Source organism: Engraulis encrasicolus, chromosome 12 (assembly GCF_034702125.1).
Source record: "Engraulis encrasicolus isolate BLACKSEA-1 chromosome 12, IST_EnEncr_1.0, whole genome shotgun sequence".
Taxonomy (NCBI): Eukaryota; Metazoa; Chordata; class Actinopteri; order Clupeiformes; family Engraulidae; genus Engraulis; species Engraulis encrasicolus.
In genome coordinates, this window is record NC_085868.1 from 23,195,817 (window position 1) to 23,213,257 (window position 17,441).

Below are 17,441 nucleotides of genomic sequence, written 5' to 3' on the forward strand. Positions count from 1 at the left end.
AGAAGAGAAGAGAAGAGAAGAGAAGAGAAGAGAAGAGAAGAGAATAGAAAAGAAGAGAAGAGAAGAGAATAGAAAAGAAGAGAAGAGAAGAGAAGAGAAGAGAAGAAGGAGACAAGGGGTGTCATATTTGTGGGTAGGAGAGAGAGAGAGAGAGAGAGAGAGAGAGAGAGAGAAAGAGTGTGTGTGTGTGTGTAGACGGGGCGAGGGAAGAAGTTGAAGGGAGAAAGATGAAATTAACCTAAAATTAAATTTGAAACAATCAGACAGAGTAAGAGCGAGAAAGAGAGACAGAGAGAGAGAGAGAACCAGCGAGTCAGCGAGCGAGAGCGAGAGAGCGAGAGAGCGAGAGAGCGCGAGAGAGAGAGCGAGAGCGAGAGCGAGAGCGAGAGAGAGAGAGAGAGAGAGAGAGAGAGAGAGAGAGAGAGAGAGAGAGAGAGAGAGAGCGAGAGCGAGAGAGAGAGAGAGCACACTGTCTGGCCCAAAGGCGTAAACAAATTCATTTGGAGGAGGAAATCAAATGCACACACCATGCCAACGGCATTACGCTGCAATAAAACACTAATCCCATTTTCATCATTGGATGCATTCATCAATCATTCCTAATTAGAAAATATTGCCACATTGAAATTAAGTTTCGGGCTTGTGCAACACCAAAACATAATATAATAAAACATTCTAAACAATAACAATAAAAACATGAATAACGTTTCAGTCTTATTAGGCCATCATTGTCCTGCTCTGATGGCCAGTCTTAGATGTAATAAGAAAGCTATATCTACATTTCTTTACAATCTTTATGATCTGCCCTTTCACTGCTATACAGTTTCTCGGCTACATTTATTTTACATATTATGTGAAGAGATATTGGAAGGAAAGGTAAACCAGAGTTTCTAAGAGTATATCTTTTCCAGTCTCTTCGATTAAACCATGCTCCCCAAGGTTGATTGTACTGAACATAATGCAAACAAATACAATGTTGTTCCAACCATGTTTTTTTTTCATTTTTATGCAAAGACCTTCAGAACATCTTGATCATCTTGGACAGACTACAGGACTGACCACAACCTGGCCTTGCCCTTTCCTCACACAAGGTAATCTCAAGAAAAACTCCTGTCCCTCAATGATGAAGTAAGCTGCCGGCTGCTACAAGAGTAGGGCCAGGGACGATTGATAAGGTAGAGACGATTCATGAGGAGTTACTCCCGCGATCCATATGACGTATGGCTCTAGCCTGAAATGCAATGGCGGCCATGGCCCTTAACCCATTTTGTCCTAAGCCCTTTTTGCCAAGGGTGCCCTCTTCCTATTAAATCCTAAATATCTCAGCCTCTGAGGCACATACAAACATGAAATGAGTTACATTCAAAAGTCAAGACCCTCCCCTTGCATTGCAAGGTGTTCATTCAGCTCTAACATACCCACATAGTTAATAAAACAGCTAAAATCTCAAAATCCGGAAAAAAACGGTATAGGTGTCTCCAGGACACAGTGAGGAGAATTAATGGCGTTCAATGGAATGTCACAGCCATTTAGGAAACCAGACTCGATTCCACTTTTGCTGCATTGGTGACGCGCATGCTATGCCTTATCTTGATCTACCTGTACCATATTGAAAATCTTTGGTAGGGTTATCTCTCTTGACCGTTACCAAGCCTGTTAAAACTTATTTTCCAAGACTGCTTCTCCTCATGACAAAACTAACCTCCACGCACAAACACTTTCTTGCACTTTGTCCGCAATAACTTTTCCTGACTTTGTCGACTGTGTTCCTCTGCATTTTCTCTCACAAGATTGTGTCCCGTTTTTAAAGTTGTTTTGATAAGGGAGTCTGCAAAATGTATCATTTAGACAGCCTACTGTGTATTTTTTTTGTTATAGTAAGGCGTTATACCCTGCTCTGCAAAATCATTCAGAAAACTACTCATCATTTTTAAGGTTTTCTACTCAGCTGGAGTTTCACAAGAACTTTGTCCTAGTTGGCTCTGGGTGGGAGGGACCAGCCAGCTCTCCAATGTTACAGCATGCAGTACAAGGTCATGCGATTTCATGTAGCCAAGCAGAAGAAGTTCAGTTGTAAAAAAATAGGCTTCATCTCTGAGCTTAACAACCTCAGTCAAGAAGTTTGGGGGCTTTATGTAAGCCTTCTTATGCACAAAAAATCTACACACTGTATGTAACTTCTCACACAAACGTTTGGATGAACAAAGACTGACTTGACGTAATAAAAGTGCATGTTCTGGGAATTTGATGTTAAATATACAATTGCAATGTGCACGAAAATCTGTTGTGACCATTTGATACATCTACAACTTTTTGATAAATACTGTATGAATCTTTGCAGATGCAAATACACAAAGAACCACACAAGTCTTCGTACATGAGTCTCCACAGTTGCTTTCAACTAAGAATCTTCACAGACACTGTAATGCAGAGATGCACAGGATCCAATATCCGGTTCCGGATCCGGCAGGATAATAGGGTTTTTCACAGGATCCAGATCCGGCAGGATCTTAAGCAGTGGATCCGGTATCCGGCAGTTACCTAAAAATCAGGATCTGGTGCATCTCTAGCCTAGGTTTTTCAGTCAGTCTTTCACAACCCCAATTGCTGCATGGAGTGAAAGAACTTTGGAAGCGGCCAGTGCAGGCAGTGTGGCAGTAAGCCAATGAGTCTAAAAAATAGTTTGAGCCAACGTAATAAAAAGGGCCCACGTGTGCGAGTAGGCTATGTGTTTCAACCCTTTCGTAGGATCCGGTATCCTCTTCCGGATCCGGCAGGCTCTTAAGCAGTGGATCCGGTATCCGGCAGGATCCTAAAAATCAGGATCCGGTGCATCTCTACTGTAATGTAATGTAGCGCAATGCAACTTACCGACGACTCACTGTCTCGTACCAGGAAGTCCCCCTCCAACCCCCTCTCGTTGAGCGCCAACTCCGCTTGGTGCCGCGTCACTCGGCCGTAGTACCAGTCCTTGCCCGCAAACTTGCCCGTGCGCGCCGGGCCCGTGTAGCCGGAATCCAGAACCGACCCAGAGCCAATGGTGCCCGTTGTTCCGGAGCCCGAGCCCGACGACCCCGCGGGAGGCTTGGGCAGGGTTCCGCAGGGCGCCGGCCCGTCGCTCAGCACCACCACGTAGTTCTTGGGCACCAGGCCCACTTGGCCGCGGGCGTTGCGGCAGCGCCACCACTCCGGGTCGTCCTCGGGCTTCTCCACCACGTCCATCACCTCGCCCTTCTCAAAGTTCAGCTCCTCGTCCGTCACCGAGCTGAAGGGGTACAGCGTCTGCACCATGTGGAGCACAACACCACCACCACCACCACCATGCCCACCCCCACCGCCACTGTTGCCATTACTCAGGCCCCCCATCTTCTGCTGGGACCACTGTGATCCTCCACCTCCACCTCCACCTCCACCCTGGGGATCTCCTAGCGACTCCTCCCCTCCTCCTCCTCCACCTTCCTCCAGGACGTAGTTGGAGGGGAACCAGCCCACCTGGCCCAGGTAGCTTCCCCGCCACCAGCCGTCGCTGCACTTCTCCATGACCAGCACGCGCGTGCCCTTCACCAGCGTCAGCTCGTCCTCCCGCTCGGCCGCGTAGGCGAACTTGACCAGCGCGGGCAGGTTGAGGTCGTAGATGCGCTCGGCTCCGCTGCCCCCTCCCCCTCCCCCTCCTCCGCTAATGCTGTTGCCTCCTCCGCTGCCATTGGTCGGGTACTCGGCGTCCGTGCTTGGCGTGGGGGAGGTGTCGCGGGCGCTGTTTTTTCGCTTCGTCTTCCCGAGACCTGTTGGAGGGGTGAGAGAGAGACAGAAAGAAAGCCATAGTGTAAGATTACAATCAGTTCACTGTACCTTTTCATGAGGATAAGTACTTTTTTTCACATGGGGGACAAATCACGACCGCTGTTTTTTTTTTAAAAAGCCATGTCTTATTGAGGCCTGGTGGCGAAGGGAGGTAAGTAGAGACAGACAGAGAGAGAGAGAGAGAGAGAGAGAGAGAGAGAGAGAGAGAGAGAGAGAGAGAGAGAGAGAGAGAGAGAGAGGGAGAGGGAGAGGGAGAGGGAGAGGGAGAGGGAGAGAGAGAGAGAGAGAGAGAGAGAGAGAGAGAGAGAGAGAGAGAGGAGTGTAAGATTATAATCAGTGTACAGTACAGTGTATGTTTTCATGGGTATAGCTTCTGTTTTTCATGTGAAGACGAATGAAGGTTGCTGGTTTCTCGCCATGTCTTTCTGAGGTCTGGTGGTAGTGGGGGGTGGGAGAAGAGAGAGAGTAGAACTAACAGAAAACATGCATATCCATCTGACCGTACTGGATGCTGGACCAAGTACAGTAAAATAAGAAAACAAAATGATTAAACAAACAGTAACTAACGTCTTTGTCTTTGTTTTTCTGGGAGAAGAGAGCAACAGACACAATGGAAAGAAGAATATAATCAGTAGCCTATGTTTTTTCTTCGATAACCTCTTTCTTTACTGGGTAAAGACCTCACTTGAAATGGAATGGAAAGAAATATGTAAAGGCTTGTTAATGCAAAGTGTTTTTATGAATTTGTGAATCAACAATACAGTATACCCATCCGCTCTCCCTTCTGTGGTCAGGGTATAATTGACTGCATTGTATGTTTAACTGCAACAAAATACCTCCATACATAAAACAGCAATGGTGTTCAAATATTCAGTGAAAAAGAATATTATTCAGACTGCAACCTTCCAGCTTACGTTGCAGGGATTTCTGTTCTAGTGGTTTGCAAGAATATCATCCTTGAACTAGTTGGCTCTCCAGTTTTAGACCAGAATGCATTGCTGTTTTCTTCAAGTTGGAGTGTAAGAATTCCAGCCATTCACAGAGCAACAGACGCCAGCAACAGAAGCCATAAAAGGCTGAACATTATCTCTCCTCCATAACCACACATGTCCACATCATTAATCGTTAAGTCTCAGTTATGCAGTGGTTTATTACGATGAAGTGTTGTGAATGTGTGTGGACAGGATTCTGGATGTGAGACAGTAAGCTGAAGCCATACTTGTCCATATTGGTCTGTTTCAACCAATCCAGAGTCGAAATCAGAATTCTGTCCACGACAAACTGTTTCCCATTTTAATCACCCTTTTCAAAAAAGTTTTATTGCTAGTTTCGGGGTGAAGAGAATCTCAGGCCGAAACCCGCTCTGTGTATAACCTGGACAAGGTGCATTTATCGTTTTAGTAAAGAGATGCAGGAGTGTGTGTGGTCTTTCCTACTCCATTGGATGCCTTTTCTTGGATGCGCACCCAAAGAATGCAAAAAATATCCCCGTCTTTAAACGTGTTTATGATTGAAACTTACCGTTTCTTTTTTTTTTTTAAGTATTTTTTTGGGGCTTTTCAGCCTTTATTGGTTTTTGTGAGGCAGGATAGTGGAGGAGAGACAGGAAGTGAGCTGGGAGAGAGAGATGGGGAAGGACCGGCAAAGGACCCGCACTGGGAATCGAACCCAGGTTGGCCGAGTGGTAAACGTGTGCCCTACCATATCAGCCACGGTAGGGCCTAGAAACTTACTGTTTCTTATCAGTCACGGTTGCAGAACCACAAAAAATGATGAACTGGCGTACACGGCAGAGATAGAAACAGAAACATCACATTCACAGTGGCGAAGTAGAAACCATTGCTATGTATAAAAGTAAGAACGTGAGGCTGGGAGGCAAACCAAGCCTGCTGCTGAGACTAAGTGGGAGGAAGGACATGAAGAAGACAACAGTAGACAGCAGCGAAGACAGCAGTAGTCTGGCGTGAAGTGAAGATAACAGCAGCTGTGCTGTGGTCTGTGGTGTGTGTGTGTGTGTGTGTGTGTGTGTGTGTGTGTGTGTGTGTGTGTGTGTGTGTGTGTGTGTGTGTGTGTGTGTGTGTGTGTGTGTGTGTGTGTGTGTGTGTGTGTGTGTGTGTGTGTGTGTGTGGGAGTGTTGGTGTGGGCACGGTGGCAACACAGTTGTACATTCCTCATGGAGTAAAGACAAATAACTTTCCGCTGACAAAACATTAACTCTGGTTGCCATGGCAGCAATCACTAGACAACAGACTGCTGCTGTTTCACACATCTGTCTCTCCCAGGCTCTCGTCATTCAGGACAGATAATGAGGACACACTGGGAGAGATACTCACAATCACATATTGAGGGATGAAAATAAATGATTTTAATTTGGAATAACCAACCGACTGAGTTTAAACAACAGAACAAGAAAATATGGGAACAGAGATAAAACAATTGCTGAACTGTTGAATAATCTGTGAATATCACAAATATGCTAAAATAATATGGTCTCGGAAATTAACATTCATCTTCTGGGAAAAAAATGTCGGGAAACGTTTGTTTGCCATTAGGTTTTGTAATTCAATTCCAGTCAGCACTCATATTCATCGCCTTCTTGACTTATTATTTAATTTCCCTTTGCATCTTTATTTCCCCTCTCGGTGTTGTTTTAATGCAGCGGCCTGATTTCACACGTTACACATCACAGCCCATATTGTCTATGACATGTGCCAACACAAATCATTTGGGAGAAAAAAAAAGTAGTTTTGTTAACCGTTATGTTTTAAAATTCAATTTCAGTCAGCCTTCATATTCATTCTCTTCTTGACTTTTCGTATTTACCTTCACATAATTTTCTCTTAGCACTTCAATACATACTGCATACTGCTGAATGCCCATATACATTAGCTGTTCAACATGTCTCCATGTGTTTGTGCAGTGTTGCCTTTAGGGATGACGAAAATTGAAAAAACTCTTAACCGGCTACTGAGACTCATTACCCGGTGGTTAACCGGTTAACCGGTAATCTTAAATTATACAACGTTCGCGTGCCTGATATGCACAGCACTGATGTTTTTACATTTTATTTTTCACATGAGCCTTTTTTTGGCTGCGCAGATAAGACCTGCCATGTCCAGCCACTGTTGCCAGATGGAAAATGCTGAATTATCGTACTAAAACCTCAAAATTATCGTTTTTTGGGGCTTTTTGGAAGGAAATTATAATTATTATTATTACAACCGGTTAACCGGTGGCAGAAATTTTTAACCGGTTAACCTTGATCCGGTCGACTATCGGTTAAACGGTTACCGGTTAACATCCCTAGTTGCCTCCAGGCAGGCCTCCAGGTCAGAGTGTGGATGCCCTGGGCTCACAGCTGAGACACACAGAGCAAATGATGATCTCGTCTAGAACCTTCTGGGCTCTTCATGCCTGATCACTCCTCTATCTCCACACAGATGAGACTTCTTTCAGTGCACTTCGGGCATGAGTGCGTGAGAGAAGGGGCGGATGAGAAAAGAGAAAGTGAGAGAAGGAAAAAGTTGGGGAGAGAGAGGAGAAGTAGAGAGAGAGAGAGAGAATGGAGGGAGATGGAACTAGAGTGAGGGAGGAAGACAGAGAGGAAAAGAGGAAAGAGATGAGAAATAGAAAGAAAGAGCAATAGTGTGACAGGAAGAAAGAGAGAGTGAGAGAGGAAGAAGCAGAGGAGGGGAGATAGAGAGAGAAGAGAGAAAAAGAGTAAGAGACAGAGAGAGAGAGAGATGTACCCGTACAACCGATTAAAAAAGGCTCAAATGTGTATCCAGAGAGGGCGAGAGGGAGACAGAGCTGTGTGCAGCAGTGAGGAAAGAGCTCGTGCCAACTTCAGCCTCAGAGTCTCCAGAGAAGAGGAATCATGACTTATTCACCTGTGCCCTCACACACACACACACACACACACACACACACACACACACACACACACACACACACACACACACACACACACACACACACACACACACACACACACACACACACACACACACACACACACACACACACACACACACACACACACACACACACACACACACACACACACAGTCATATCAATATGTACACATGTGTCTCCTCTCACACACATCTCCAATTCCCCCTGCGGCTACACACTCATGCAGACCACTCAAACAGACAGACACGCGCGCCATACACAGTCATGCACAGCTACCGCGCACACACGCTTGTACGCACAGCATGCTATCTGGCTTATTTTGCCCGCAGAATGCCATCCAAACATCTAATCAGATGCTTCTGCTGACAGGAACATACACACTCTCATGCCATGCATGCACAGATAAACATGCACACACACAAACACGCACACACACATACTAACCACTTATCCATGCTAGCTCACAAACATGCACATGCATATGCATGCACGCACGCATGTACGCACACAAACACACATCTAAGAGCGAACTCCTGCAGTATAGAGCATTTCTCTGCCCCAAAACACACGAAAATCGATGGCGAGTCTAAATCTGTTAAAAGGATACGCTTTTTGTCCCAGAATAAGGCCCAAACTAAGTGGCGAGCAGAAGGTCGTGACCAATTCAGAGAGTAAACGGGAGAAGAGAGGGCTGGTGTGAAACTGTAGCTACAAAAAAAAAAACCTCTCTGCACCGTGTGAGAGGGGGGAGAGAGAGAGAGAGAGAGCGAGAGTGTGTGTGTGTGTGTGTGTGTGTGTGTGTGTACATGTCCTAGTGTATCTAAGCACTTATCCTCTGTCGCGCTCTGACCCAATAGCTCCCATCTATTCTGTTTCACAAAACCCAACAGGGAGCCAATCTGCATTTGAGTGTGGTTATGTGTGTGTGTCCGTCTCTGTGTGTGTGTGTGTGTGTGTGTGTGTGTGTGTGTGTGTGTGTGTGTGTGTGTGTGTGTGTGTGTGTGTGTGTGTGTGTGTGTGTGTGTGTGTGTGTGTGTGTGTGTGTGTGTGTGTGTGTGTGTGTGTGCGTCCATGTGTATGTGTGCCTATAAATAGCTTCCTGTAGAAAGGAAAGGAAGTGAACATCTCCTGCTTGACAAGCTCTCAGGCTTTTATGGCATCAGCGAACTGAGCAACAAGACAGAGGAGTGCAGGGTAGAAAAAAACAGAGAGAGAGAAAGAGAAACGGGGGGAGAGGGATGGAGGGATGAAGAGCATAAGGAAAAGACAAGAAAGGAAGAAAGAACCTAAAAAAAAGTTTAGAGAATAGTGGAGAGTATGGGAGAGAGGGGGAGAGGGGGCAGAAAGAGAGCGAGAGAGAGAGCAGATAGAATGGGAGAGGGAGAGAGAGGGACAGAGAGAGAGAGAGAGAGAGAGAGAGGAAGAAAGAAAAAGTAAAGAGAGAGAAGAAGGGAGAGGAGAGAGAGAAAGGGAGGGATTTCACAGGAAGGAACAGTTAAATAAACTGAAGTTGAGAGGGAAAGTGAACACTTGACATACAGTATACTTCTGTCCTCCTCAAGCTGACATGTCAACACAACCGGTATGTGTGTGCAGTGTGCACACTTGACAGCATGTACGGTAAGAAGACGCAGATAACCAAACCACAAAACTGCCAAAGAACATGACTATTTATTTCTCTAAAACACAAGTAAGCAGTATAAAGATAAGTACCGTAGGCAGTTTTAGATGCGCAACATCAGGCATGAAAGTGGCTGGCTTACCCTTCTGAACATTTATACCACCACTTATATAGCCAGTTTTTGTTGGCAGGGCCTGAAGACTGTTAGAAATAGACAGAATCTGGCAATCAGTCCATTCCATTACGATTTTTTTGGCGTGTGTGTGCGCTTGTGTGTGTGTGTGTGTGTGTGTGTGTGTGTGTGTGTGTGTGTGTGTGTGTGTGTGTGTGTGTGTGTGTGTGTGTGTGTGTGTGTGTGTGTGTGTGTGTGTGTGTGTGTGTGTGTGTGTGCGTGCGTCTGTGTTCTTTCTGCACACACCAAGTGTCAAACGACTTTTTGTCCTATTCTCAATTTCTAAATGATAGGCATAATTGTTATGTTGTGTTGATGCTAGCGGACACCTTCATTGATGCATAGAGTATCCCATGAATGGAAGACTGTGTAGAGGGCGCATGTGCTGGCATATAATTTGTTTAGGTAGAAGCATACTGCTTCTCGCATAATGCACAGCCAACAGGACTGGTTATGCCTGCCTGATACCCTCTCTTGAGGCGTAGTGTGTTTACTGGAAATAGACAAGACATTTCCAGTCATCATCGTCTTCCCTTACAGACACACATCAATCAGGCTAATCAGCCAGAGCTGTCAAACAGGCACGAGTGACTCAGCAGAGAGGTCACTCAGCAGGTCAACTGATCACATGCAGAGTTAGGGGCAAAACATACCAAAGCCGAACGGAACGGTCGCGGGACGAACGCGGTCTTTCTGCTTAGTTTCGGCCGGTGTGTTTTTCTCTGCCTTTCACACTGACAGCGTCGGCGTGCGCAGCCAGTCCTGTTCAAAACCCCACTCTTGTCCATCGTGCAGAATTTTATTTACAGCCTGTGTGGCCTTTCTCAAAAAGCTTGTGTGCGGTATCTTCCTCTGTGAAAGTGATCTTGCTGGTACCCGCTACCAGCACCTCGAAACCTCTGTTGTGCGTTGGTTTCCTCTTCCAAATATAGTTAGGGTAACATACCAGGAGCCAGGTCATACATACGTAAATACCTGGAGGAACTATCTTCATGCAAACTCATATATGGGTGGGTTGAGGACGAAGAGTGCTGTACTGTACTTAAAGGGGCATTCCACCGGTGGAGACACGAATATGTATTGAAAGTGGGTCATATATGTAGTAGAATAGTAGCATAAATTTCTAATTTGGTGCCTTCTTGGCCGAGAAAAGGCAGAAAATGACTTTTTAGTGCTTGTGGATTTGTGACAACAATCCCCATAGTGCATTGCAATGCTCAAGCTCCACAGGCCACACCCAGTCAGCTCTGCCAGTGACTTACTTGAGCCTCAATGCCAGTGATTTCAAAAGCACAGGCACACTGATCTGTGATAGGTCTGTTAGTGCATTAGGTCCAACCCCCTATGGGCGGGGTTGAAAGGGTGGGAAAAAGGGTTGTAGTCTCAACAGAAATCCACCTCTCTTACACTTCCTCCTACAGTGATGCAAAATGATGAGTTTTACATCATTGTAGGAGGAAGTGTTAAGAGGTGAATACGGGTTTCTCCTGTCTCAGGGGGAATTGAGAGAGTGTTGCAAGACCATTCAAAAGTATGACTGGGTGTCTAGCAATGGAAAGCCTAATGCAAATGGGTGGAGAGTCCCTTTAATATTGCCTTGAATGCATTGGTGTTGTTTTGAGTGAGTCTGTTTCTCCGAAAACAAAGTGAAGGAAGAGGAGAGCAAGACAGAGCTGTAACTACTCGAGCAGTGTTTCTCAACAGGGATCGTCGCAGCCTACTAGGGGCTACTTTAGGTGAGCCCTAGGGGGTTGTTGAGAAGGAGGCATCTGAGAGTGCTGAGTTGCCATTGGAGGGCATTTAATTTAGTCTATTTAATTGTTTTGATACAAAGGGAGGGCAGGCTTGGTGATACTGTCCCATTTTTTGAAATAAGCTTATTTTACACCTCCCCTTGAGTTAAATAATAGGGTTTTACCGTTTTCCTGTACTTTCAACCGTTCTCTTGATATGGCAGTGCAAATTTTACCTCCAAGCTAGCAGTTAACATTGAGTCCTATGAGACCAGTTAGCCGCCAGCTAACAGAAGAGAACAGTAAAACCCTATTATTTAAAGTGATACTGTCCCATTTTTGGAAATAAGCTTATTTTATACCTCCCCCTGAGTTAAATAATAGGCTTTTACTGTTCTCCTGTGCTTTCAACCGTTTTCTCGGTATGGCAGTGCAAATTTTACCCCCATGCTAGCAGTTAACATTGAGTCCAATGAGACCGGCTGGCGGCTAGCTGGTCTCATAGGACTCAATGTTAACTGCTAGCTTGGAGGTAAAATTTGCACTGCCATAACCAGAAAACGGTTGAAAGTACAGGAGAATGGTAAAACCCTATTATTTAACTCAAGGGAAGGTGTAATATGAGCTTATTTCCAAAAATGGGACAGTATCACTTTAACTCAAGGGGAGGTGTAAAATAAGATGATTTCCAAAAATGGGACAGTATCACTTTAAGGGCAAATTACAATCCCAGCCAGTAGGGGAGCTGAAGGTCAGTCATCCATGATGCACTAAACAGTACTTAAAACCTCCCTACACACTACACGTTACATACCAACCTTTGCTTCCCCTCATGCGCCCTTTCACTTCCAACGTACACAAGCAGAGAGATGGAGCCAATCTTTCCCCTCTGGCATTCATTCGGCTCTCTTTCCACCTCCTCCTCTATTCCACACTCAAGCAGAGAGAGAGAGAGAGAGAGAGAGAGAGAGAGAGAGAAAGAAAGAGATGCCAATCCCTCTGATCTCGCCTTCGACCTCTACCACACACACACACATAGAGAGAGAGAGATACAGAGAGAAAGAGAGAGAGAGAGATACAGAGAGAAAGAGAGCGAAAGAGAGAGAGAGATACAGAGAAAGAGAGAGAGAGAGAGAGAGAGAGAGAGAGAGAGAGAGAGAGAGAGAGAGAGAGAGAGAGAGAGAGAGAGAGAGAGAGAGAGAGAGAGAGAGATGCCAATCCTTCTGCTCTCGCCGTCGACCTCTACCACACACACAGACACACAGAGACACGCAGACACGCACGCACGCACGGACTAACGCACGAACGCACGCACGCAAGCACACGCACACATACACACAAAGGCCCCAATCCTTCCCCTTCCACCTCCACCACACACAAGCAGAGAGGGGCCAAGTATGAAAAGTGACCCCGCCGTCACCGCCGCCGCCAGCCACAGCTATTAGGCGCCTGCAACCAGAAATATCAGGCTGCTTATGTCAGCATGGAGCGGTGGCAGGCAGGCAGGCAGGCTAGACAGGCCAGGCAGACAGGGCCTACTGTAAAGCTGGGCTGAACTGGAAGAGGCCTGCAGGGGCCTGAGCAGGGCCGAGTGAACGGTAAGACAAAACCCTACTCTGTTTATTATGAAGCAAAGCATCTCAGACAATATCTCTCAGTTCAGCGTATCATTTTCTTTTTTTTTCAGTAATAGAAATACAAATAGAGCAATCTTTTTTGCGTGTTGCAATTTGCAAGGTTCATTTTAATACTTGGCGAGTCCAATTTCAAACTTCTGGTGTCGGTCCTACTCCACAGGTGTTGGATTCACACTCCAAAGTAACATCTGGTTTAGACTCGTCCGGCAACTGTAGCCTACGTACACAAACCAACCACCACGCCCCCCTCTGCAGAGCTGAAACAACCCCTTGCAGCGCTGAACGTATGCTTCTCCCAGGCTGAATTGTCCGTGATCTGCCGCCACTCCCCGCAGACACAGTGAGTCACTTGTATCCTGCAAAGTTGGTGTTGTATGAGTAAAAAGAGGCCTTAAGTGGCAGGGGCAGGGCCTGGGTTGAATGGGGGAGGGGGGGGGGGGGGGTAGAGCTGCTTTGGCTGTATAGTAGAGCCCAATTTATACTTATTGGCGCTGACGGTTGCAGAGCCTGTGCAACCGTCTGTACGCGACCACGCCCCCCGCGCAGATGCTCTGCAACCGTCGTCGCGCGCCTCAAGAAAATCCTGACTACGCAGAGAAAAGGCGCTGTGATTGGTCGTCTCGCTACTTCCTTGTTCTCGTGGCAGCACAGTTCTCCGGTAGTTTACGAGAGCAAAACTGTCAATATTCTGTGAAATACGTGCGCTTTCTTTCTAGTGTGTGTACATAAATGAAGCTACAATGGCTGAATTAGTAAGAAACATTAAGAAACATAATTAGTAACAAACAAACAATACATGATTTAAGCACTCACGGCACAATGCGTGCAGCCTGACTACTGTAGCCTTGTAGCTATGTAGCCAAATGTGGCTAACGACATGAGACCTAGGGCGCAGATCTATAACATCAACAGTGGTTAGCAACCAGAACCAACGGGCGCCGTTGCTGAACTATAATCTGCCCTTAAGGCCTTTATCCAGACGAGACCAGCAGGTAGGTGCAAATCTTCCTCAGGGAGGCCGTGAGGAGAGGAGAGGAGAGGAGAGGAGAGGAGAGGAGAGGAGAGGAGAGGAGAGGAGAAGAGAAGAGAAGAGAAGAGAAGAGAAGAGAAGAGAAGAGAAGAGAAGAGAAGAGAGGGGAGGAGAGGAGAGGAGAGGAGAGGAGAGGAGAGGAGAGGAGAGGAGAGGAGAGGAGAGGAGAGGAGAGGAGGCCCAGTACCCAGAAGTATGCACTACACAGCTAGCCCTGCCTCTGCTGCTTCTGCTGCTGCTGCAGGCATGTAGATACACACAGCATGGACGCACACACACATTCACACAGAGACATACACACAGAGACATAGACACACACACACTCACACGCACGCACGCGCACACACACACGCGCACACGCGCACACACACGCACACACGCACACACGCACACACGCACACACGCACACACGCACACACGCACACACACACACGCACACGCACACGCACACACACACAGAGTTGGCCACAGCTGACTGACCAAGTCTGCAAAGTCGTCACGACGGACATAATTTGGTTTAGCGAAGCAGTCAGCAGAACCGCGAGACCGGATGATTAATCCACTTTCCCCTGTCTTCCACTCTCACTTTCCCTCTCCCTCTCCCTCCTCTCTCTCTCTTCTGTCTTCCCCACCACTTCACTCTCTCAGCTACTATTTTCCCCCTGGTCTATAGTCCCCTTGAGTTTCATGTCTTTTCACTGTGTGGTGCCCCCCTTTTGAACTCTAACTGTGTTTCACAGTGTTGGTAGGAGACAAATGGATTACAAGGACAGGCTAACTCATTATTCTCGAAACGGAAATTTCTATTTTTCCACTCTCTACTGTTAAAACATTTATGTCTAATCAAGATGACGCAGCAGTTCAAATGGTACTGATGTACAGACAAAAACCCCAGCTGCACAGTGTAGCTGTTCGATGGGGTTGAGACAAGTTTGTGTACCAAATACAAGGACGGCGTGCATTTGGTTCCTTTGTAGCAGAAGTTGTTGGAGAAGGAAAACAAAGGAATGAGAGTGCTGGGATGGGCATGTTTTGGCAGGCAAGGAGAATGCCTTTTGTTATTACCCAGATTTGAGCTGCAGATACGGTAGCTCAGTGGTTCCCAAATTTTCCCCCTGCGCACCCCCTTGTACATTTCAATGTGGTTCGCGCACCCCCCTAAGCGAATATTTTGGTGTACTGATTAGGGATGTTAACCAGTAACCGGTTAACCGGTAATCGACCGGTTCAACTTTAACCGGTTAAAATTTTCTGCCATCGGTTAACCAGATGTAATAATATTAATAATTATAATAATAATTTCCTCCCAAAAAACGATAATTTTGAGATTTTAGTACGATAATTCAGCATTTTCCATCTGGCAACAATGACTGGACATGGCAGGTCCTGTCTGCGCAGCAAAACAAAAGGCTTATGTGAAAAATAAAAATGAAAAAAATCAGTGCTGTGCATATCAGGCACGCAGACGTTTTAAAATTTAAGATTACCGGTTAACCACCGGTTAATGAGTCTCGGTAACCGGTTAAGAGTTTTTTCAATTTTCGCCATCCCTAGTACTGATGCCACGGAAGTATGATTCACTGCGCATTCACTGTACATTATGCACACTTGTTTTGGGGAATCCTCTTTTCCAATAGTCTAGGAGTTTAACTACACTTCAGATGGACCTTTCCAGCATACAATTCACCATTAAAACCTACTTCATGTTCATTAATGTTGGATAAAAACTGACATATCCACCATTGCTCTATTTAGCTCGTGCACCCCCTTATGGTAGGCCGCGCACCCCCAGGGGTGCACGCACCACAGTTTGGGAAACCCTGCTGTAGCTCAATGGTTCTCAACCTTTTTTGAGCGCCCAACACTCTCCCAACGCCCCCTTGAACTCAGAATCGGCCTGCCAACAGCTGAGCACCTGAGTAACATTGTTTGCACAGTCTCCTGAGCGCTTTAAGCCCTTGTGTGTCTTCTTCTATATGCTTTTGACAGTTTGACATCATTTGTCAACGGTCTCATTCATTTTCAGTCAATGTTATGAGGGCAGATATAACAAGCAGAAATGCTGGATTACTGTGGCTATTAAATATCACAGATACACTTCATTAAAAAGTAACAAACTTTTCACAGACCGCCTGGCAATGCGCTATGGAGCCCACATTGAGAACCACTGAGCTAGGCGAGTGTGGTGAAGTGAAAAGGTGGCGAAGTATGTTGTGATGGTTGACATGACAACAGCTATTTGAACTGCCATAATGTCTCTGGTCTAAAAGACAAAAATGATAGTGGTACAACAACCGATGCATGAAAATGACAGAAAATAATATGGTGGCCAGGAACTCCCTTTTCATGCATAATCATTTTCCAAAGAAAAACTTTTTCCGACCTACATTAGTTTGAGGCTGTTGGGGCACGACTACACCAGAAGCCAGTATATGACTTCTACCAAATACCCATATTTAGGGGTTTATAGAGTCTCCAAGCACTGTGGGTATTCTGGAAGATATTTCTCTTATCAACATTTTTCTGCACTGGCTACACCAACAGCCATTTCTCCATTCTAACATGGGCCGTGGGGATGATGACACCGTTAGAACATCACGGTGGCAGAAATGTGATAATGGCATTCACACAGGTGTATTCCTACATCGCAACACTTTTTCAGGTCAGGAAGGATCTTTCTTTTTATGTTGTTCATGTTTCAGTGACATTCCAGAAAACTGACTTGATGTGAATAAGAAACACCTCCTGCCAAATCCACCACCAGAGGATTCATCATACTACTCTCAAATCTCTTCACTGGCTCCCAGTTAAGCAAAGAATTACTATTATTAAGAAAAATACTCCTTCTTGTCAATAAATCATTAAATAATCTAGACCCTCCCTATATTTCTGATCTAATATCTCTTCATAACCCAACCCGTCATTTAAGGTCATCTAACAAATATCTTCTCATTGTCCCCAGAATTCACACAAAAACCGGTCATGGCGCTTTTAGTTACTGTGCTCCATCCCTCTGGAATAATCTACCGTTAGAACTAAGGTCACCTCAATCTGTAGTATCTTTTAAGAATGGTCTTAAAAATATATATATTCTCTGTAGCTTATAATTCATGATTTTTTATCTTTTACTCTTATTTTGTGCATTTAATTTTTTTATTGGGTTGTTAATATTTTAATTGTTTTTAAATTGTTACGTGTGTTTCTTTTATCTAATAAGCGCATTGAGTCTATGTAAATATGAAATGTGCTATACAAATAAAATTTGACTTGACTTGACTTGAGGGACCCTCTCCACCCGTCAAAAAGGACAAAACCAAGATCTGCACACAGGTGATGACAGGTAATATGGGCAAGTCTCTGCTTCTCCACAAGGGTGCCACTGAGAGGGAACAATGGTTACTGCCAAAACCTGGATTATGATAATGCCCAGAAATGCATACGCACGCCAAGCACATATGGTCAAACAGGAGGAATTTCTGAACTCTAGAAACAAGTCCATGCAAAAGATCAAAGGTTTACGAAGAAGCCTTT

At 45.5% G+C, this 17,441-nt stretch overlaps 1 protein-coding gene across 1 annotated transcript in view; it reads right to left on the bottom strand.

Annotated features, from left to right (window-relative positions):
* The window catches only part of LOC134459422 (cytoplasmic protein NCK2-like), a 64,389-nt gene that overhangs the window by 1,786 nt on the left and 45,162 nt on the right, over nt 1–17,441 (bottom strand). Inside the window, exon 4 of the mRNA XM_063211774.1 lies at nt 2,872–3,782. Within this exon, the coding sequence (XP_063067844.1) occupies nt 2,872–3,782 (911 nt within the window). The remainder of the gene's footprint in view (nt 1–2,871; nt 3,783–17,441) is intronic.